The 23,339-nt window shown below is 32.7% G+C and overlaps 1 protein-coding gene across 1 annotated transcript in view; it reads right to left on the bottom strand.

The window, feature by feature from the left end:
* The window catches only part of LOC142338507 (gonadotropin-releasing hormone receptor-like), an 81,661-nt gene that overhangs the window by 18,309 nt on the left and 40,013 nt on the right, over window positions 1-23,339 (bottom strand). Inside the window, exon 4 of the mRNA XM_075388290.1 lies at window positions 11,262-11,529. Coding sequence (XP_075244405.1) covers window positions 11,262-11,529 — 268 coding nt within the window. The remainder of the gene's footprint in view (window positions 1-11,261; window positions 11,530-23,339) is intronic.

Raw genomic sequence — 23,339 nt, 5'->3', positions numbered from 1 at the left:
GAATTTAATTTTTTACAGGTGTTAGAATTCACACATTTTTTCTGTTGATTAAAAAGTTCATTCAAATCCGAAAAAACGTTTTCAATACTCTGCTTCCGATTTACAGTTGTCATTAATAGTTCTTGATATCAATTGAAGTATCGAGTCAAAATCAAATTTACGTTGAAATATTAAATTATTTCTCAAATTTTTTTTCTGGAAAATCCTTCTTTAGAAAATCCACAAATCCTGCTAAATTTTCTGTTTTTTGAAAAGTTTACGCTGCTCAACGATTCTCTTCCTTCTCTTCTTTCTTTGAAAACAAAAAAATGCTGTTTTGACGGCTGCTTTTTTATATTTAAACACACAAAAAGCTGAATTACTGTTAGCCGACAACTATAGGCTAAAACCTTTTGAGAACAATAAAACCAAACTGATATAGAAGCTAAAGCTTTTTGTATTTCCAATGTGACAAACTATCGATCAATTTGAGGCAAAACTTTGGATTTCTTTTTTAAACTTCTCATTTCACAACTTAGGGAACGATTGCAATCACACCAAACAATATGTGTGAAATCTTCAGGTTAGATTTCTGACATCAGATGAAAGGTGAACATATCTTATTGGCCAACCTGATTTTTTTCGTTAATATTTTTTACTCTACATTTTTTGATTAATTTAATCTTAGTTCTATTTAGTTTTCTTGATTAGAGCAAAAAAAGATTATTTAACATTGAAATATTCCAAAAGGAATCTTGGTCACTTCAAATTTGCTCCGCTCTTTTTTTCATTTTCACAAGTTGTTCCGTATTTAAGAGAACGGTTTTTAAATCGCCAAAAACGATCAAGGACCAAGTTTCAAAAAAATTACCGTCAAGCTATTTAGATCTAATCTCCTTATAATATTGTGCTGAGTAATGAGATTTAAGTGATCTCAATTGAAAGTTATCCTGGTATAAGGGCATGAAATGCCTGGGCACTCTTTTTCTCCCCAGTGATTTTCACCTCCCGAAGCATATAAATAGCTAAATCAAAAGCATCTTAGGCCAGGAGTTCAAATGCGGCTATGTTCGTGCTACGTTAAACATTAAATTAAACTATTTTTGAATTTCTTCCTTTGTTGTAGAAATTTACATAGAACAAAAAATTGTTTTGAGAAAATTATTCTTGAATACAATAATAACTAATTATTTCTGAACTAATGTAGATATACAACACATTATTCGAGAGGTCACCAAAGAGGATTCAATCTATCCATGGGGTGTTGCCGCTATTAACCTTGCAGAATAAATAAGTTACCTTTTGCTACTGATAAAATTATCAGAGCTGTCCCGTTAACACTTCGTTTCTTTTCATGTAATTGTAACTTAATTTTTTGTAGAATATAGTGCTTTAAAAATAAAATTTCTCCTACAATGTTTTTGCCTAGAGTAACCAATATATCGAGTAAATTGTTGTTGAGAGCATGAGAGTTTGTTGTTCGCATGTCATTAACCTAAAGGTTTTTACTATTTTCATTTTTTTGTGATCAGAATCAATTGTGTGGATTTCTTCATCGCTGAAGATATGATATCAAAAGCCACATTCATAACTCGGTCTTAACTCATACTCATCATTTTTAGCAACTCTTACAGATGCAATTCCATAATTTCCAGTAATTTATTATTCTGTTTGATCTCCCGGGGGCTATCGAAATTTTTTTAGTCAAAAAGCTATTCCGATTATATGTGGTTTTGTGATCAGTTAGGTTGCTAAGCTATGTTGTTTTTGCGCAATCATAAGTTAGTACACCGTACTGCACAATTGGTTTGACATACAGTTTGTATAACTTTATCAAAGTATCCCTTCTGAATCAAATTTTTTATTGGTAGAAACTATAGATTGTTTTTTTAAGCTTGATCTTCATTTCTCCTTTGTGTGTTTTAAAACTCAGTTGAACTGTTTGTTATTTGCCAAAATTAAAAACGTAAATGTTATTTCTTAACAACCGTGGATTTTGAAATGATGGTATATCTGCTGGTCAACTGTTTCCTGTAGTTGAAACGAGGTTATCTTCAAATAAGTATCTGAATGTATAAGCATCTTCAAATAAATAAAAGTTGAACAAATCTTGTCCCTTCAACTTTGTTCAACTTTATGTCATATAACGGTTAGGAGCGTTATGTACTATCACACAATTCTGTTCACAACGATATTAGAGAGGTTAAGTTTTTCCATTTAGTATGTCATCGTGTCCGAGCATTGATAATAATTTCTTTTTCAAATTTGTTTACTGAAAACGGTTCTCATAATTGTAAAATGAAAATATCTGCTATGAAACGTTCAATTGGAACTTCTCAAAACAAAACGTTTTTAGTTTTTTAAGAAATGAAAAATTGGGGAGCTTTTCTTGGGATCAAACGTTGCTACCAGCAATTCAGATCGAAACTTCAATTGTGTTAATTGCTGTCATCAAAATCTTTGTCAGGAAAAAAATCCCTGTCAAATAAAACAATTAGGTACCTGCGATAACAAATTAATTTGTCATTTTTAAAGCAAAACCTCCAAACATGGGTTAGTTTTTTTTCCTGTTTTTACCAAAATCATTAGCTACCTCTCGATGGAAATTTTTATCATCGCTGATTTGATTTCACATGACAGTGGGAAAGATAGTGGTTTCTAAAGCTCGCACAAGTTTCATGAATACGTTTTCTAAGCTCCTCAGCTGATGGACGTCAATTTATTCTGAAAACTTACTCCTCAGTTTTTTTGAAAGTTCTCTTTTCGGAAGCGTTTTTTGAATTCAGAAATACGAATTATTCAATCGCGAGTTCTGTTAAAAAACTGAAAACTGGTGATGAAAATATAATTTTGCATGAACTACATGACCTATAAATGGTTATATTAAGTTCTTTCAATGACCGTAAGCAATGGCTACCGGCTGCTTTTTGGCAATGTTCCTGATAAATCCAACATCAAAATTGGAAACTCAAATAGATTGATTAGATGAAAGAAATCTATTGTTCTTTAATGTTCAAACGAAAGTCAAATAGATTGTATAAATTATTTAATAAAAACGATGAAAGAACGCTCAGCCATTCTTTAGTTGGTTTCGCTAGAATAAAGCAGCAAAAATGAAATTTTGAACAAAACAAAAAGCATTTTGAGTTCAATTAAAAACTCAAACATTTAATTTTCATTCAGGAAATTTGCATCATAAGAACGTAATGAAATCTGCACCTGCGTGAAAACAAATAATTTACTCAAATTTTTTCAGTTCAGATCAGCATTTATTCAAAAAGTTGACCTTTTTATGAACTACGAAATTCAATTAATAATAAATGGACCATATGGTGAAAAATGTTAAAGAGCTGCCTTTTAAATGTGTCCCATTGTGTCAAAACCAATTACTCAATTATAGCATTAAAAACTATCAACTAATATTGTCAACCACACTTTTACACAGAAAGAAAGCAAAGATTGCAATTATTTCACACAGAATTAATAAAAATTTCAAGCAAATCTTTTGAAACCACTATATAAAAATAAAAAATAATACGTATCTTTATCAAAAGGAAGTATTATTTTCTATTGAAAGACAGAAACGATGCAAGATAGTTTAGGTAGTATTTATATTAAAATTCGAAGCAAAAATTTACAAAAATGTCATGTTGATCAACATTAATCTGTGTTTCAGGAGAGTTGTGCAAAAATCGAAACCATATCATTAAATTTTCAAAACTTTGATTTGCAAAGCACATTTAAAAAATTTCCGGCATCATTGAAATTAGAACTTTTAAGCTTCGATGAAACAATAGACTCCAAAAACTAATCACTGGTGCAGCTTGATAAACAAATTTTTGGTCTGTAATGGAAATCAAAAACAACGAACTGTAAGATTAGAGAATCTTCTGTTGTTGGGTTAAATTCCAATGCCCTTATCAGCATTTTAAAAAAGAATAACAAAGACATTTCTTATATATTGAAAAAAATGAAAGTACCAAACTGGAAATTTTGTCTGAGATTTTTGTTTTTTATCAGTATTTTTCAAAAACAAAACAACCAAAAGCTTTTTTGAATTATTCGCAAAAAATTACCAAACTGAAGCTTTAATCTGCTATAATTTTTATATATATATATATATATATATATATATATATATATATATATCAGCTACCTCAAGATGGAAATTTTTATTATTGCTGATTTGATTTCACATGACAGTAGGAAAAATAGTGGTTTCTAAAGCTCGCACGAGTTTCATGAATACGTTTTCTAAGCTCCTCAGCTGATGGACGTCAATTTATTCTGAAAACTTACTCCTCAGTTTTTTTGAAAGTTCTCTTTTCGGAAGCGTTTTTTGAATTCAGAAATACGAATTAGTCAATCGCGAGTTGTGTTTAAAAACTGAAAACTAGTGATGAAAGTATAATTTTCCATGATCTACATGACCTATAAATGGTTATATAAAGTTCTTTCAATGACCGTTCCAATGGCTACCGGCTGCTTTTTGGCAATGTTCTCGATATATCCAACATCAAAATTGGAAACTCAAATAGATTGATTAGATGAAAGAAATCTATTGTTCTTTAATGTTCAAACGAAAGTCAAATAGATTGTATAAATTATTTAATAAAAACAATGAAAGAACGCTCAGCCATTCTTTAGTTAGTTTCGCTAGAATAAAGCAGCAAAAATGAAATTTTGAACAAAACAAAAAGCATTTTGAAGTCAATTAAAAACTCAAACATTTAATTTTCATTCAGGAAATTTGCATCATAAGAACGTAATGAAATCTGCACCTGCGTGAAAACAAATAATTTATTCAAACTTTTTCAGTTCAGATCAGCATTTATTCAAAAAGTTGACCTTTTTATGAACTACGAAATTCAATTAATAATAAATGGACCATATGGTGAAAAATGTTAAAGAGCTGCCTTTTAAATGTGTCCCATTGTGTCAAAACCAATTACTCAATTATAGCATTAAAAACTATCAACTAATATTGTCAACCACACTTTTACACCGGAAGAAAGCAACGATTGCAATTATTTCACACAGAATTAATATAAATTTCAAGCAAATCTTTTGAAAGCACTATATAAAAATAAAAAATAATACGTATCTTTATCAAAAGGAAGTATTAATTTCTATTGAAAGACAGAAACGATGCAAGATAGTTTAGGTAGTATTTATATTAAAATTCGAAGCAAAAATTTACAAAAATGTCATGTTGATCAACATTAATCTGTGTTTCAGGAGAGTTGTGCAAAAATCGAAACCATATCATTAAATTCTCAAAACTTTGATCTGCAAAGCACATTTAAAAAATTTCCGGCATCATTGAAATTAGAACTTTTAAGCTTCGATGAAACAATAGACTCCAAAAACTAATCACTGGTGCAGCTTGATAAACAAATTTTTGGTCTGTAATGGAAATCAAAAACAACGAACTGTAAGATTAGAGAATCTTCTGTTGTTGGGTTAAATTCCAATGCCCTTATCAGCATTTTAAAAAAGAATAACAAAGACATTTCTTATATATTGAAAAAAATGAAAGTACCAAACTGAAAATTTTGTCTGAGATTTTTGTTTTTTATCAGTATTTTTCAAAAACAAAACAACCAAAAGCTTTTTTGAATTATTCGCAAAAAATTACCAAACTGAAGCTTTAATCTGCTATAAATTTATATATATATATATATATATATATATATATATATATATATATAATATATATATATATATATATATATATATATATATATATATATATATATATATATAAAGAGACTGGAAACTTGTTTAAATATCAGTTGTTGCCGTAAAATTTTCCACAGCTGTTTCCTTCCTTCACTTTGCTTCAATGCAGAATTTGACAATAATTTTCTTATAGGTTTAAAATTCTTATAGCAGCTGATTTTTAAACTGTCTGTACGAAAACGTAACAGAGTACCAGTTTCAATGATTTGCATCTAAAGTGATATCTCCACTTACACAGCGGGTCCCATTACATTTTAAATCGTTATGTAAGAATGTAGCACGAATGTGTGTGTGTGGGATGCAAATGATTTGCACCCAATAGGCTATAGGGCGAATGATGCAGATTCAAATTGAAAGGAAAACTGGATTGCGGAGCACGTGAGATTGAGTAACTGCCAAATTTGCTTTAATTTTCTTTGAAAATTGAATGACATTTTTTTTAACGCGCAAAAACTCTGAAGTCAAGCGTATGAGAATCAAGTAAACATTAACCTTACCAAAAAGTTCTTGAAAAAATTGCTTCTAAGCAAACATAAACATCTCCAAGACAATTGCTGAATATTTGTTTGAGAACAACTGAAAGATCGGGTTTTCGAAATGTCACTATCATGAGCAGCAGTCAATTGTTTCTTTTTTCAAATTCATGACTAAGAGCGCTCAAAGTTCTACAAAAATTAACAACTACTAAATTTATCTGAAACTTTTGCCAATAAACATAAACGCAGGTTGTTGGCGCCACTTTAATTCAGCAAAAAAGACATCAGACAGTAAGAAATAACCTTTGAAACTGAAAAACTTTGTCATAACTCAAAAATGGTCAAAACTGAAAATTTTTACAAGTTGGGACCGATATTTTGTACACCCACCGATTATTGGAAGGGCAAACCTGAGCAACCCGAGGTTATAGCACACGGTTAGAGTAAACTCTAAGCTACTCACGGACCCAGCGAACGTTATTGCATCGGACCCACAATTGTGGCTATTAGCACTTATATAGTGCAAATTTGGCATTTTTCGATGTTTTGTCATTTATTGTTAAATTTCTTAAGTTATTTTTTTTATGATATTTTAGGTGATCATTAAAGGTCAAATACCTTACATTCGAGGCATTTAGAGCCACGTAACAACCATTCGTGCTTATGTCAATAAAAGTAAATATTGCAGTGATTTTTGACTTTTACTATGAAACAATGAACTAAATCACTTTCTTGATTAACCAATTAAGACAAGTAGCAATGATGTTATAATTGATAAATAATTGATCATTTACTTTAACCTAATTGTTTGAATAATGAAACCATATTGTATTCAGAACCATTAGAAACTGTTACCAAGAGCAGTTGGCGCTCAGATTAGACTAAAGTTTGATTCCTTAACAACTTTATTCTTTTTGCTAAGTTTTAAGTTGGTTGAGCTTACTTGCGGAGAAGTTGGCAGCAATCATAGCTAATTGTTGAAGGCTTACACACTTCAGCACGAAATTGAACATAGATTATCACAAAGGATTTCCTTAACTTCAATCAGCAAAATTAAAGTTACAGTCCTTTCATTCGTCCGAGCGACTAATTGTTACGACGAGATGATTAGTCAATCAAACCTTGTGAAGAACCAGGCCGGCGTAAAACACGGGAACCAAGCTGTGATGCATGCGAGAACAATGTATGCCAAATTTGCTTCAGAGACTTTGCCTAAAAATATTAAGTAGAAATTATCAAACTCAAACAACAGATTATTAATTTTTGTTACTTATATCTCAAAACTCTAACAAATTTATAGAAAACTTTTTATTTTGGTTCATTAGGTTTCAAAGAGAGTGGAATTAGAAATCCAAGGTCAAGTTTTGGAAATAATTGTCGTGAATCTTTTTTTAGGTTTCAACAGTCTTAAATTTGGTTACAGTTTGGTGTCTTTTCACAAAATTCACAAAAATTCAGAGATCACTTGGAAGTAACCATAATAGTTTCATGCAGGTCTATGCTAGGTAGGTGGCTGGGGTAGGTAGATGAGGAGGGGCGTGGGTTTGCTGGGGGTAGTTAAGCGGGGAGTTAGGTAGGGGGTAGGTAGGCAGATGAGAGATGGGAGTTAGGTAGGGGGGTTAAGTAGTGTATAAAAGGGGCCATTCAGCCACCACTACCTATACATGGGAGAAATGTGACTGAATAGCCCTTTTATATACTACTATAAAAAATCAAAATAGCCGTTTTATTCCCATTATAATAACACATAAAAAACACTTAAAATGAACACTTTCAGAATACGCTATAAAGCACTAAAAATTGCATCATTTCATGCAAGCATGATCGTGATAACATGAACATCCAAGCATTGCTATAGTTCAGTAAAATTTCTGCCATGTATTGGCACTGGTGGCTGAATAGCCCCTTTATACATTACTTAGTTGTCTACGAAAACTACTATGTTACTACTTAGTTTAAAACGAAAACGATTCGTAATAAGTAGAAAATCACGTCATGAACAAAATTGCTTCAGATAAATCTGTAAACATACCAATATCCCTCTTCAAAGTTTAACCGAAAACATTGCTTGATATGGTTGATCTGTGTAAGAAAAACGATTGACAGTTTTTGACATTTTGGGAAAATTGATTTTTATTCCATTAATTAAAGCCAAAATTTTTTCGCTGATGTGATAAAACAGATAATTTTCGATAACTCGGGCGCTATAGTTATAATTTTTTTTCTGAATCTTATAATCATTGGTTGCGATATATCATGAATTTTTTTTTACATATTTATGATTTTGAAAGTTTTGAAAGTTTTTCAAATTGCATGAGTGTTAAATGAGTTGGAAAAACTCTATAAGGTCGTTTAAAAAGGGCGCCATTTTTCTCTTTGCACAGTACGCGAAATAGTTAGAACAATAAAGAAGTTGTGGATTGGCGTTAGTCAAATTTATTGTTGAATATGAATTGACAATTTAAACTGAAGTTGAGATGACAGTTTTGCACAAACTTGCTAAGTAAACTACTGAATAATTCACAGCAGGTGGTCTATTCTCAGTACCATAAAGCTGAAACGCTAAAGAGCTTCTCAGAGGTCAAAGCTCAAATTTGAAATAGGCAGATATCAGCATTTTAGTTTGCATCTGCATGTCTGTAGTTTCTGCAAACATTTAACTCAGTTTATAAATAGGTTTTACAATAAATTTGCTGTCCTGTCCACGCTGTTAGAAAAACACATTTTTTGTCATATTAACCTAAACCACGGATTGAAGATTTTCAAGTTTCACTGTAAGTCGCAATAAGATGCAACGCAAAGCAAACATTTTAAACTTCAAGGGGTTTACCATAGCAAATGACACGAAAAAATACTTTCTGCAAATAGCATAAAAAGATGTCTCGGGTTTTATGGACGTCTTTTCCATAAAGTTAAAACCGAAATGAACGATCGAAAAAAGACAAACATGGATCATTGCAACAACCACCAGCTGGTATATAAGCTCAACAAATTTGTCAAATTACTAGGCGAGTGATTCAAGTGGTTCTGGAGATATTTGGCTCATGTCTATAGTCCTAAATATATATTGGTACCGAAAACTACGTACACATGAAGAATTAATAAAACGCGCCACAAACGTCAATTAGAGCAAAGTTTTGAGTTCAAAGCGGTTGTCTAGTAACGAGTAATTACGCCTTTAGTCTCGTTTAACGGGTTCAGGAAAAAACCCAAAAAACCCACATAGTTTTAGATAGAAAATATACCCCCACGTAAATAAACCCCCAATTTAAATTTTAATTTTGGTTGTGATAACTTGATTGGTTGTGATAGTGTCATATCAAGACCCACGGGCATCTAAGGCATGGCTATGGCCATGGCCCGCGAGTTATGGCCAAACGCGCTAAATGGGCAGCTCATTAATAAGCAAGTGGGGTTTTATATCCATGGGGATTCATTTCCTATCTAAAACTAAGGGGAGTTTTCCGCAGGTTTTTTTCCGAAACCGTCGTTTAACATCTAGTACACATTTTGTATAGTTACAAACAAATTTCTTACCTCATCTTCTGTTTGGTTCAAAATTTCCGGCACTGTTTATTCAAAATTTTACCAGAAAGCTGTCTGTTTTCGTAACCACTGTTCGAAAGACGTTCAGAATTTTTAAAGTGGAATCAGATGCGGATTAAATGTCGGGCGTTCCGAAATCGCACACGCTTTATATATAAGAGGATAATAGGATAATACTGTTTTACAAACAGGGTCTTGAAATTTACAAATTTTGCCCTCAAAATTCCATGTAAATTGGAGCGCCTAAGCGTTTAGATTGTTTGGACTTTTATCATGCATTTTCTGTCCATCTGAATGTTTAGTGCCCCGGAACATAAATGATTGCTTTCCAAACTCAATTTTTTCTGTTTTTCTGATATTTTCCATTTATTTGAAAAACTCACTATTCCGTCGCTGGAGCTAACTTGAATATGTTTTTTGCCTGACGTTAGTAGGCACGCTGTGCTCTAGACCTTGATTTTAAGTTGAATTGCTGTCGTTTCTTGTCCATAAAAATCAAACATTTCAATTTGCAACAACTTGGCGAGCAGTAAGAGAAACTTTATGGCCTTCTCTATGTACAGGGACAAAATGAGAATAAATCTCGCTGAAAACCTCACAATTGTACGCATTTTGTCACGCCGTAGCACAAATCTTGCTCAGAAAAAATTATGCTTAAAGGGAACAAATTGGGCCCTACGTAGCTTTTTGATATCATGAATGTGTGCTAATTGCTGTCGACGAAAAAGTCGCGGTATGCTATTACAAGGACCAGTTTTAGCATATAGAACTCTAATACAGAACATATTAGCATATATACTCCTATAGTTGTTTGTTTGTAACTCCGCCGTAGCCGGTCCCCAGCCCGGTTGAGATAAGGAGGAGGGGAACACACCCAGAACATACTGGAAAAATCTCAACAAAGTCAGTTTTTATAAACAGACTGGAGATAATTTTCCGACAGAAGTTTGCTATTTTATTTAAAACCATGTTTTTTAGGTCCCCGGCGATTAAAAACGACTATCTTGCAAGAATCTTACAAGAGAAAACGCCTATCTTGTAAGATTCTTGTAGGAAAAACGCCTATCTTGTAAGACTCTTGCAAGAGAAAACACCTATCTTGCAAGAATCTTACAAGGGAAAACGCCTATCTTGTAAGATTCTTGCAAGAGAAATCGCTTATCTTGTAAGACTCTTACAAGATTACGTGCCTATCTTGCAAGAGTCTTGCATTTAACGCCTATCTTGTAAGATCTTGTAAGAATCTTGCAAGACTCTTGTAAGATTATACAATTTGGTACAAGACTCTTGCAAGATTCTTACAAGATCTTACAAGATAGGCGTGTAAGCTCGACTAGGGATCCCATCGCAGAAATGCAAAAAGAGAATTATCACAAATATTTAAGGCTAAGAGGGCTCAAACCTAGAATCACCCTTATTAACCCAACAGAAACCCTTACAAAAATAATTTGGTAACTGTGTTGGCCACACATAGGTGGGTTATTATAATAGCACACCAAAGGGATAGTTTGTACTTACTAGTCAATCTGATCTTAGTCCCTCTTTGAGATTGCTCCGAAGTGGTATTGTTTGAAGTGCTTCTCGATCGAATTCTGGCCTTCATTGACAGTTGTACCACGACACAAATATAGCACAGTGCTGTGACGATGAGGGGGATGAAGAAATGGAGAATTGCGTAGACTAAGTTGTAGAGATTCTTCTGGGAGAGAGTTGAGAAAAAGAACATTGATGTGCACTGGTATCTGCCGGCAAGAAATGGAATTTCAACTTGTTTGAAGATCACGATCTGAACAGAAATCAGCACAGGCTTAATAGGACATCTCGAAAAAAAACACAAATTAGCTGTCAGATCATTTCAAATTTACTTCGGCAACATTGAACATGGTGTGATTGTAATCAATGTTGATAACACACACCGATCAGTACGTGTGTTATGATCAACCCGGGTTGACCTTTCTTGGCAACCATATCCATGAACCATATATGGTTCCGTACAGGCCATACGAAAAGTTCCTTGCATGATGTTAAAAACTTCCTTGCATTAATGCGTATAATCAAACATCATGATTCGTTTTGCAAAAATTTTGTCGACTCAATGAATTTTGTCGACTCAATGCCCAATCATCGCTCATAAAAAATCTTCAACGATAGCACAAAAAAGATGCTGTTTTATGGCTACTGTTGAGATTTTATTTAAAAAAAAGAAGTGACTTACACTTGCCGTCTAATAAACATAACAGTGGAGCCAGTTGAAGAACCAATGTTGTCACAACAGGTGTTGATTAAAAATAAAATCACACGGTTGTTACCGTCGCCTGAGAGCTTAATGAACTATTGATGTAAAAAAACAACAGTATTGTTTTTACTCTAATTGATTGCTAAAAATAAAAGGTTTGAAATTCCAGCCGCTCCAAATCACATTATTGGGTGAAGAACTCAATGAGCACAAATGTTTTTTTTATTCAGTTAATTGTGTCCGAGTAATATTTTTAACGTAGAAAAATTTTATTAGAATCATTCAAAATCCCGTCAAATGTGAATTAACTTAAATTGTTTTGATTGGCAGTTGTTCCGAATTTTGCTTTTATCGAAAGTCAAAACTTTGTGAACAATTGAATAACGTTCTGTTTTTGTGTGCACGTTCAAAGATTTTGCACTCAAATGGAACTTATTTTGTCAAAAACGACAAAATTTAATAACAATAGTGATAAAAGTTTCTTTTTTGAGTGGTCATACAGATCTGATGAAGTGCTTTCTCCGATTGTTGCAACTAAAAAATCAGTTGATTTTTTGATAACTTAAAAGTTATCAATTTTTTTGTATAAATAAATAATAATAAAGTTTTAAATAAGGTAATAAATAATATAATAATAAGCAAGGTTTAATAGTGAACGAAAAATTCTATGAAAAACGGCCCAATCATCCAGCTTTAGATCTTTTGATAGAAATTTGTCATGAAAACAAAAAAATTGTATTTATTTGTCTGACTTTTAAGCCATTTTGTGACTCATTGTGGATTTTTTTCATGTTTCCATCTCTTTTAAAAATTAATTTGAAAAATATCATTTGTTTGCGCTCGCTTGAACAATTTATTTTTATCAATCTGTTCAAATTGCGTTAAATAATGTTATAATGAAAAAATTATATTGAAAAGTTATATTAATTGCCTTTTTACCTCTCTCATTCATATTATACACATCGCAACAACGTAATAGTCATTTTTTCATTTAGAGGAGTACATGAAAATAATATTAATTGAAAACTATAAAAAATTAACAGATGTTCAGAAAATTTACCAAATTCTGGTTTAGAGTTTCATATCAATCTCCTTACTAGTCAATATTATAGTAGTTACTACTACCACTCAGATCATCAGTATCTTTGCTATAATTAGCTACCCTAGTCGAGAACAAAAGTTAATCTTGCAAGATCTTGCAAGAATCTTGCAAAAAAAATTAATCTTGCAAGATCTTGCAAGACGGAGTTAATCTTGCAAGATCTTGCAAGAAAAAGTTAATCATGCAAGAATCCTGCAAGAATCTGGCAAGATTAACTTTTTTTGGCCTTAAAAAAGTTCCCGGTTTCAAATTCCGAAAAGAAAAAATAAATTCAACTGAAAGAGAACACATCGTTGGTACGCTTTTGAATCAGAAACCGCGATTATTTTTTACTTGTGTTTTGATGAATTACGATGAAGTTTAAAAAGGACTTTTCTAAGGACTCCTAATGCACATGGTCTCTTGATTTGTTGTTGTTGGTTTTGATCATTTTGACACTAATATTTTTCCATAATAAGCATTTGTAAGGACATTTTAATTAGGGTCAAATGCCTCAATTTTTCAAATTCATTTTTTCTTTCCGGTCATGTTTTTGTTTGTCTCTTACTGCTCATTTTCCACGCTCAGTAAAATTAAGTAAGTTGTTAATAAGAGCGAATTCTTATCGGCATTAACATTCAAATTAATCGCCTTTAGTTTAGAAATCAATTCCCATATTACAAAATAATTAACGTCGTAAAGAAATCAATGTAGAACTCTTTTTCACACATTGGTGGTCAATTTTTATATCCTTTTCTTCTTACTTGTTTCAACTATGACCATTCAGTGGTATATAAGTGGCAAGTACCGACTATATTTTCCTTTTTTTCGCAAACTTAATCTTTTTCGTGAAACTTTTTATTGTTCAAATCAAGTATCCAAATCTCCACAACTTTAGACGATGCAGGTCCGGAGAGCGACTCTGCTGAAAACTTTTACAGATTAACTATACTGATCGACTTCGTATGTTCTCAAATAATTATTCCTGTCTAATGACGACCACAGTCCCTGTCGCTTTTTCATGACGAAGAACATGTAACTTCATTTTATCAAAAAGAAATTTTTTTTACTTTACACATTGGATTGAAGCACACTTTATGTGCGATAACATATAAAGGTACTGCTGCTAAAGGATAACAGAATATAGCTAATAAAAGCAACTCATTATCTACCTACTTTAAGAACTGGCCTGATGCGATGCTATAAAGTTCATACCCATTAAGCTTCCAATAAAAATGGGAGGCGGGCAAAGCCTTCATTAAATGGTTCAGGGATTTCTATTGCCAGACTAAAAGACTGGCCCGATTGACCGCTATGAAGTCAATTGACAATATCGGCCAATAAACTCTGATCTTGGATGAAAATGGCGTTTTGAATCCAGAAAAAGGGAGGGGAATGAAGGGTGGGGGAATAAGGAACAAAACTTTTACGATGGAACTGTAATTCGATGCTAATGAAATTTACGTAAAAAGACTTTTCCTTCAAATACGCTTATTAAATTGAGATAGGTTAGGATAATTTGAACATTTCATTTGACACCATGGGATGTAATTAACATTTTTAGACGCCCAAAAACAGTCGGAACATTCACGCTATGACGTAACTTAAATGAAAAGTGGAAAGCCAGTGGAACTCCCAAAATTTTCCTAATATTCACAACACTGCTTTTTAATTCAATCGCTAAATTTCATTAGCTGTACTGACATTTTCATGAGCGCCAAGGAATTTGCGCAAACTAGAATCAAATAAAAATTCTTTCAAACAAAATAGCTACCAGACAGAGGAAAAAGTTTATATATATATATATATATATATATATATATATATATATATATATATATATATATCAAAATTTCACCGTTGTTGGAAGAGTCTATGACCAGCCAATTAAAAAGTTTATAAAAATATAGAAAGCATCAAACAAAAACATAGCCAACGCATTGTCGTGAAAATATCCACTGTTGACAAGCTTGATGCACATCGTATTGAAACAGAAAAGAAAAAAAGAAGAGATTACACCGATAGAATTGATTTCTAATTGTCAAAAGAGTTCTATTTTGGTGTGCAAGATCAATTAGATTCCAAAATTATACTTAATTAATCTTCTAAACTCAAAGCTATAAAGCTTTATGATTATACAAGCAAGCGATTGCGCTAATAAAATTTGATAACCTAATGCAATATGACCTAATGACTGTTTTTTATCGGTTTATCCCGCTTCGTTTGATTTTGCTGATTGTTCTGATTCAAACAGTGAGTGAGGTTTGCCAGGAGTAAAACGTTAAAGTTGTGACTCATGTAAAAAAATTGAACCAAAACGGCCTTCTTTTCTTTGTTAAAACACCTTTGATTGATCGATGTTTTTGCAAAAATTGCGAAACGAGTATCAATGAAAAACTCTTGAAAACTGTATCGGTTCACTGAGAGAATTTTAAAATTCTCATAACGAATCTTGAGATTTTTCAGATTTCTAAGCTTTCACGCTTTGTATACATTTGAATTACAATAAATTTACTATGAAATCCACCCTATCACAATGATGAGAAAATTCACCAAAGATAAAGGTGAAAAGATTTACAATGATATGCTAAGGCATTTACAAAAACATGGGTAAAATTATTCAATATTTTTAAAAGTTTTGGGATCTTTTCCGTTTGTGCCCCCCAGTACGTTATGCGCCCCCAGTTACAGAGCACGTGCCATTACATAGTAAATTACTATGTAAAAATATTGCACGTGCGTCTGGGGGGTGCAAATAATATGCGCCCACTAAGCTGGGGGGGCACAAACGGAAAAGATCCAAATTTTGTTATGATTTTTGTTAAGAGAATTTCAGCGGAGATAGCATTACAGTTTTTAGTTCTGTATCTTAAATTTTCCAATAAATGACAATTATTCTCGCTTCGTCTCCTCTCAACCAGTTTCCTATCATGTCCGTCTTGAAAAAAAATGGTTGTTTAATAATGGAAGACGTCATGTACGAAGCACAGCTGATTACAATCCCCTTTGTCTTTTTTAATTATCACAAGGTCAACAAGTAGTATGCTGTATATCAATAATAAAAAAAAATTAGGAGTAATATTCTGTTTCAAACATTTCTTACGCTTAGTGTGTCATTTTTCGTCACACGATTAAAATTCACTGTTTGATAACGATTTAAACATGACCTGCCAAATGAAAAAAAGGAAAGAGCAAATAAATTTTACATTTTTAATGGCGAACATTGAAGTTAGTGCCAGCTCTTTATTATGGCACATAAATTTACCAAAGTGCAAATATGTCTTAATCAAATAAAGCCGTTCTCTAATTGATTATCAAAAGAAATGACTTTTCGGTCCAAACAACCATTAACTCCCCCCTTTACTTACACTATAATTGAAAAGCAGGAAAGCCTCTTAAAAGACTCAAAATTGAAAGGGAGGGATATAGCCGACTTCCTAAAGTGAAATTTTCCAGTATTTCAGTCACTTCGATATTGTTTTAAATTATCTTGGGTTTATGTATATTTTTGGAACATTTTGAGAATATTAGGGTGCCGCGAAATTAATACGTAGGCTGGTATTTCGATTACTCAAGATATGGTAACATAAAATGTGTTGCCAGATTAGCAACCATCAATTTACAACATTTTTAATATTGTGGAGTATTGAAAATTGCATGAAGGTTAATTTACTGTTGAGTAATGGTTTCAAAATTGGAATGGCTCCCACATTCGCCTCCTTTTCAGTTCAACTGGGGAAAATGATGGATTTTTCCTCGCTATAAGCACCCCTTCAATCAAAGTGATCCCTCAGTTGACAGTTGTTTCTCATTCTATTTTATCTTGAAGCTATTTTTCAATACTGTGTTCAAATGATGGCTGAGTCTATAATATCGCAAACAGACGTGATGCCAATTTTTAGACTCTCTAAAAATAGAAATGTTTAAGATGCAAAGTCGAGTACTTTATAACACTAAATCATTGCAGCAAAAACAGATGACGTAGTTTGAAATTAGAGGACAGCTCATGTACATAACTCTAATCAAATTCAGTACTGAATGAAAAGTTTCTGGAAAAAGTTTTTTTTTTAATTTTAATGTTTTTTGAAGGCCAAGAAAAAATTTTAACTGAATTAAGAACCTTGATCAAAGACTGTTAAAATTCAACCCGAACAGCTAATTGAAATTGCAGACAATGTGAATACAATCTTAAAAGTATCAAGAGAAAATATTCAAACTTTAGGAGTTCCATATAGATTTTGTAGGCCAAAAAACAATTGCGATCCATCGCGGAACTTAGATTTTCTCGAAATAAGAACTTCTATAAAGAACAAGCTATCTTATCTGGTTATGATGAAGTAATATTGAACAACGGCGTCTTATTTGAACCTAATCATTGCTTCAATTTTGTTCATACCTGTCTACATAAACCATAAATTTAGGAGATAAATTTGATCTGGCCACCATTAGCCATGATCATACCCCAATTCACCAAACCTCCCAGTAAAAGTCAAAGGTACGTACTCAGGTTGATAGATCAATGTGTTAAACGCCATATTTGCATTACTATTAGCCGTATGAGTTAAAGAGAAAAAATTGTTCAACTCAAATTGTAAAAAATATTCCATATCAGCTAATAATCAACATCTAGTCAGTTAAGAAAACTTTCTAACTAATACGAACTATAAATACATGCAAATGTTTTTTCTTTTCGCCATTTTCAAATCAAATTTTAAAAACTTTTGTTTATCGTGCTCGCGATCACGATAAGGGTATCCAGATCAACGAATGGCCGACAAATCCAGTACTGCCGGGATCGTGGTTCAATATCATTTCGCGCAGACAAGAAAGAGGACAACGTTAACACCAAATGTGCCATTTTGGAACTACAGGAACAGAATCTGTTTTCTAGAATGTGCAGTCAAGTAGCCTTATGAGAACTAATAAGCTATTAGATACTCCTTTTATTGAGAATAGAGCAGCATTTCGAAATTACACCTCTCCGAAGGAGTAATCAATAACGACAGAAGGAGCTAAGCTTCTGCCCATTGCTCAACCGTTGCTCAATGTGTAGCACCATTTGATGAGAATTTTTTAGTAAGCCTCGGAGACGCAGCAAGCTACTGCCACTTGGTAACGCTTACAAGAGCGAACCATGAATTTAATAAAAGTCAGTAAAAACTTTTTTGTGAAATATGAGAGAATCAATAAGACCATATTAAGACTACCAGCCAGCATTTAAAATAAATAGAAATTTTCTCGTTTTCAAATTCCAGGCCCACCTATATCTCCGTTGATACGCAATGGTTTCTCGCAAGCTCTTGAACAGGCTATATACTGCATGTGATATGTAAAAAAAATCTGATGTAAGCTCAGATACCATTCGAAAATTGAGTGAAAAATTCAATGACATTAAAATACAGTCACTTATGTAGCAGACCTGACGGTGAGTCACACAGTAGCAAGCTGTTTTCGGCTTTGAACCAAAAACTTAAGACCTGATAAATCGTGTGGCGTTTTGCAAAAACTTTCAGATAAAAAAGCAGTCGAAATCAGATAAGTTTGAATGGCAGAAGAGTTTCTCTGAGGCAAACGAAGAGGTGCCATGCCAAAAAACTACCTGAAAGGTGATGGAAATCTACTATAAAAGAGAAAACGTTTTTTAATATGTCTACAAAATGTGAGTACATTTTAGTAATAAAACACAACAGAAAAAACACAAAGTGATAGAGGTGCGTGGTAAACATCAGTTAGATCTCATGGTCAGAATTTTTGTGCTCTATGATGGTAACCAACTGATGGTTTTTGGATTGCTAACATGTGATGCTGTGTGGATTGGAAGTAAGTATAGGCAACAACAAAAACAATTGTGCAGTCCGATAAGAAACTTGGGCAATTTGAAAAGGATCTATCAAGCAGCCCAGGTGATTTTTTTATTGCTATGAAACCCTCGAAGCAAAGTGAGCGATGAACGACTGTCTGCATGAAAGTTCAGTAAGTGCTACTGGCATCACAGCCATTGTTCTTCAAGGCCAGCGAGAAACATACATCTAACTCTACAAGACAGTTCAACCAAAACGTGAGTCAATTATAAAACAAGACCTCCTGGAGCCAATGCAGCCTGATGATATCACACAAATCGCACAAATAGCGCTTGAGCGGAAGAAAGATGGAGCTTTATTACTATGTGTGGGTCTGAAATTTCACATCAACCGCAAAGTTATGGACAAGGGTCACCCGATTCCAGACGTAAAGACAACCCTTCATAATCTCAATGGGACCATTTTCCATGGTAGAAAAGATATATCGGACAGATAGTATCCGCTTCATTTGGACAAATATGCAAGAGAAATTTGTACAGTCGGCAGATATCAAGGATTACTAAAGACGAGCAGCCTTTCTAAGGGTCGGATCAGTTCATCATCGATCTTCACAATTCCAGAGTCAACTCTCAAAACAATCAGTAGCATGGTTATCTTTCAAGAAAATGAACTGGTATATGGCACCACAAATGTGCAGTAAAAGAAGCAAAAGTTTGCAACCAAAATTCGTGTACGTGAAAAAAAACTTCATCCTTTTTGCAAATAATTCAAAATTGAATCTAGTCTAAAGCATTTATTTTTTGTGGTTACTACACCACTAAAGAAAAATTAACACTCAATCCAAAACAGACTCAGAAAATCAGTAAAGCGAAAATCATCATCAACTTTAAATTTCAGTGAGTCCTTTTCGGTTGAGCAAAGTTTTACAGGACGATTGTTTGCAGATTTTGCCGCAAGCATCTTTTTTATGCAGAAATACTTCCTAAAATTAACATAAAAAATATATTCGCTAAAATTTCTGCAATATTGCATAGACATAAGTGGTATTCTGAGGATATCAGAATTAAAGGCGAAATAATTCTCGACCTTCAACTTTTAACCACGGTTTTTGAAGTTTTTTCTCCTACAAAATAGCTCCCTCAGATACAAAGTTTTATATTCCTTAAAATTGGTTCCTCAAACCGATGAAAAAAATATTTGTCTATTAAAAATTGCGGTTTGTGGCTTAACTATTCAAACGCTCGTTATTTTCAAATTAAAATGTAAATTTTTTTGAAAACAATTGAAAAAAAATGTGCTGCTCAGAACAATAATTATTTGATAATTACTGCTTATTTGTATAGATGAAGCTCCGAATAATTTTATCTGACCAGCGTAAACGAAGTTTAACCAGCATTTCGAGGAATTTACTGCTTTTACGACAAAAGCTCTATGCGAGTGATGTTTTTTGATTACGCGCGGCTTTCTCAAAGCTGTTTTTTAGTTTTCATTTAAACCGTTTCAGCCAGAGGTTGTTTGCTCATCTATTTTGGTTAATAATAGTATGTTTGAAGTGTTGTTTAGCATCTGATGCAAATAATAGAGTTTTAGATTGTATTTTGAGCTATTTTTGCCATCTTACCCCGTGGAACTCTTTTTAAGCATTTTTCACAGGTTTTCTTCAATTTTTTAAAGCAATCGTGGTATTTTTATTGTTCAGGTTGCTTTAATTGGCAATCTTTTGATTTGATAGATATTGATTGTGAGTTGCGTTTGGGAAATAAAATGGAGTAATTTCAACGAAATTTTGGCTCACGTTCGTATGTTGTTTAAGATTTTTTTGCATATTTTGTCTGATTCCGAGCTTTTTGCTGGAAACTTACCGTTTGCTAAATGAACGACAGGCCTTTAAAAAGTTTTCTTACTAAGAGGTAAAAAAAGTGTTGTTAAATAGTGCAATTTATATAATTTGATAAGTGATACAATTTTGTAATTTTTCATGTTGTCCCTAAAGGCCTTGGGTCGGTCACTAATCGGGCAGCAAAATATTTTATAGGGTTTTCTCGGAGTAATCAATAGAAGGCAGCATTTTGCATATTGTAGCAAGTTTTGTAAACCAAATATTTGGTTTTCTCTGTCTTCTTTCTCTGTTTTCTCCGTATGTACTGTTTTGCACTTTTGTCAATTGGTATTTGTTATTTCAACAAAAATTATGTTTTCTGCAAGGGTTTTTCTCATTACTTCTTTTGGAGTCGCGTACTGTTCCGAAATGTAATAATATTTTTTATCAAATTTTAACAGTTTTGAGTTTTCCCTTGCTGCTCTTATTGTTTCTTTTTCTTTTATGTCATTTTTCTAAATAACCATAAATTAGTGGAGGCACATTTTGATTTATCAGTAGTTGGCTGGGCTCCAAGTGAATATCTACTTCGAGTCGGTTTCGGAGTCCTCCGGCTATGCTTTAAATTTATTTTTCGAAGTCGATGTGCTTCAAATATTTAATTCAATCCACACCCACGCAAAACAACTGACCGCATGAAAAAGGTTAGAGTCTATATATTTTTGTAGGGGAGAAAAAAATACAAACAAAGGCAGCATTCAAACAAATAAAGAAACCTGAAAGAAAATTTTGGTTGTTTACTTTGAAAGAAAGAATTTGGGGGAATCTATTTTGAGCTTTCCTTTTAGTCGCCAATTTCAAAGTTCTTTTCAAATTCATGAGGGGTTCAAATAAAGAGCCCAGACTAAACTTAACTTTGAACCTAGGATGAATTGATGATAATTGTAAGACCGTCGCATTTAACTTGACAGTCGACCTTTATAAAGTTGTGACGACTAATGCTTTTGATATTTTCACTACATTTCATTGAATTCTAAGTTATTGAATTCATATGACCCACAGATCGCTTATTGGACAGATGGAAGCGGAGGGTTAAGAAAACTTTTTTTAAACTTCTTCAAGAGATTGACGAGGCAGCAATTTGTGCTAATATTTTTCAAAGCTGCTTTAACATATTTGACCTTTGCTATGTACTACACATCCTTAAAAAAAATTCAAAAAGGAATTAAACTTTATAAACATTAATTTATAATTTATCGACAGACGTCTGGAATATCCAATTTCAACACTGATTTCTTACACTTTTATATAATGCATTTCCTCTCTTTAGAACAGATATCCGTTATAAGCTTTTACAGCTCTTACTTCTAGGGTTAATTGATAAAACCCTGTGAATTAAATACGCCGATTTCATAATTCCTCTATTTCCTACGAGGTTTTGCACTAAAAAAAACAAGGCGGCTCGGTAATGTGCGATGGCACATAAGGTTCCGACGCCATCCATCCACAATTTTGGCATAATTGTCTACCAAATGAGGAACAGATAGAAGAACCCAAAAATTATTTTTTGCGATTCCCAAAAAAGCCCAAGTCTTTTTCAAAAAATTCTGTATGAACGATAAGATAGCCTCCAAAGCAAATAACTCAGTGGAGTAAAAATTGATGCATTAGACTGCTGTAATATGTCAATATTAAGAAAGCGAGTCAAGACGAACAGCAAAATCAAACAACAACAACAACAAACATTAATTACACCAAAAAATTTGTCCCTCTTAAAAACTAAATTTAATAACAAAGTCAACATACCGTCAGATAAACCCAAAACTAAAAAAAATAACTTATAAATCACCAGAAAACCTATGCGACCAGTCCATAAAAAGGTTTGGTAACAATTATACAAAAAAGAACAAAAACAGTAAAGTAAAAAAATTAACTTTTTTTTTGAAACAGTTAACTTCAAAGTAATAAATACCATTAGGAATCAATTAATATTACCAAAAATTTACAATTACCACTGTTTCTATAGAAGGGCATTAGGACCTGTCCTTATTCATTTTTTAAAGCGGTAAAAAGAACACCAAAGAACAAACAAACTTTCGAATAAAAATTACATTTAATGTCATGAAAGGCATTAATTACAAAAAGAGCTATTTAAATAGGGTCGTTTATTCATAAAAAAGAAGCCCTCGAGACCTGTAATTATCCAGAATATTTCTTGCATCTAAAAAATGAACGTCAAATATGACAAAAATCACATTGATTTACTTTTGTTTTGTGAAAAACCGGTGTCGAAGCCAGTAAGGTCATAACAAATTCTTTAAAAGATTTTGGGACACCAATCCTTCTTATTCCCTTTACACCCATAATGTCATATTTGTCCTGTAATTAACTAACGAGATTAGGTAACAAAAAGAAACATAAAAAGAACAAAATTGCGAAGTTAAAAAGTTTTTTTTTAAAATTTTGGAAAACGATTGTTTTCAAAGTCATGAAAGCCATCAGCTATCTACTAATATCAGAATATCGGTTCTTCTATTCTTCCATGAAAAACCAATGAAAGCTATCACTATAAAGGAAATTTCATACGACCGAAACGACAAAGTATAAATGACAGTTAGAGACAAAATTAAAAAATTCAATTGATTTCTTCAAGAAAGAG

The sequence above is a fragment of the Convolutriloba macropyga genome, chromosome 4 (genome assembly GCF_964194025.1).
Source record: "Convolutriloba macropyga chromosome 4, txConMacr16.3, whole genome shotgun sequence".
Classification (NCBI taxonomy): domain Eukaryota; kingdom Metazoa; phylum Xenacoelomorpha; order Acoela; family Convolutidae; genus Convolutriloba; species Convolutriloba macropyga.
Note: the sequence above shows the minus strand (reverse complement) of the source record. Positions and strands in the feature narration are given on the sequence as shown.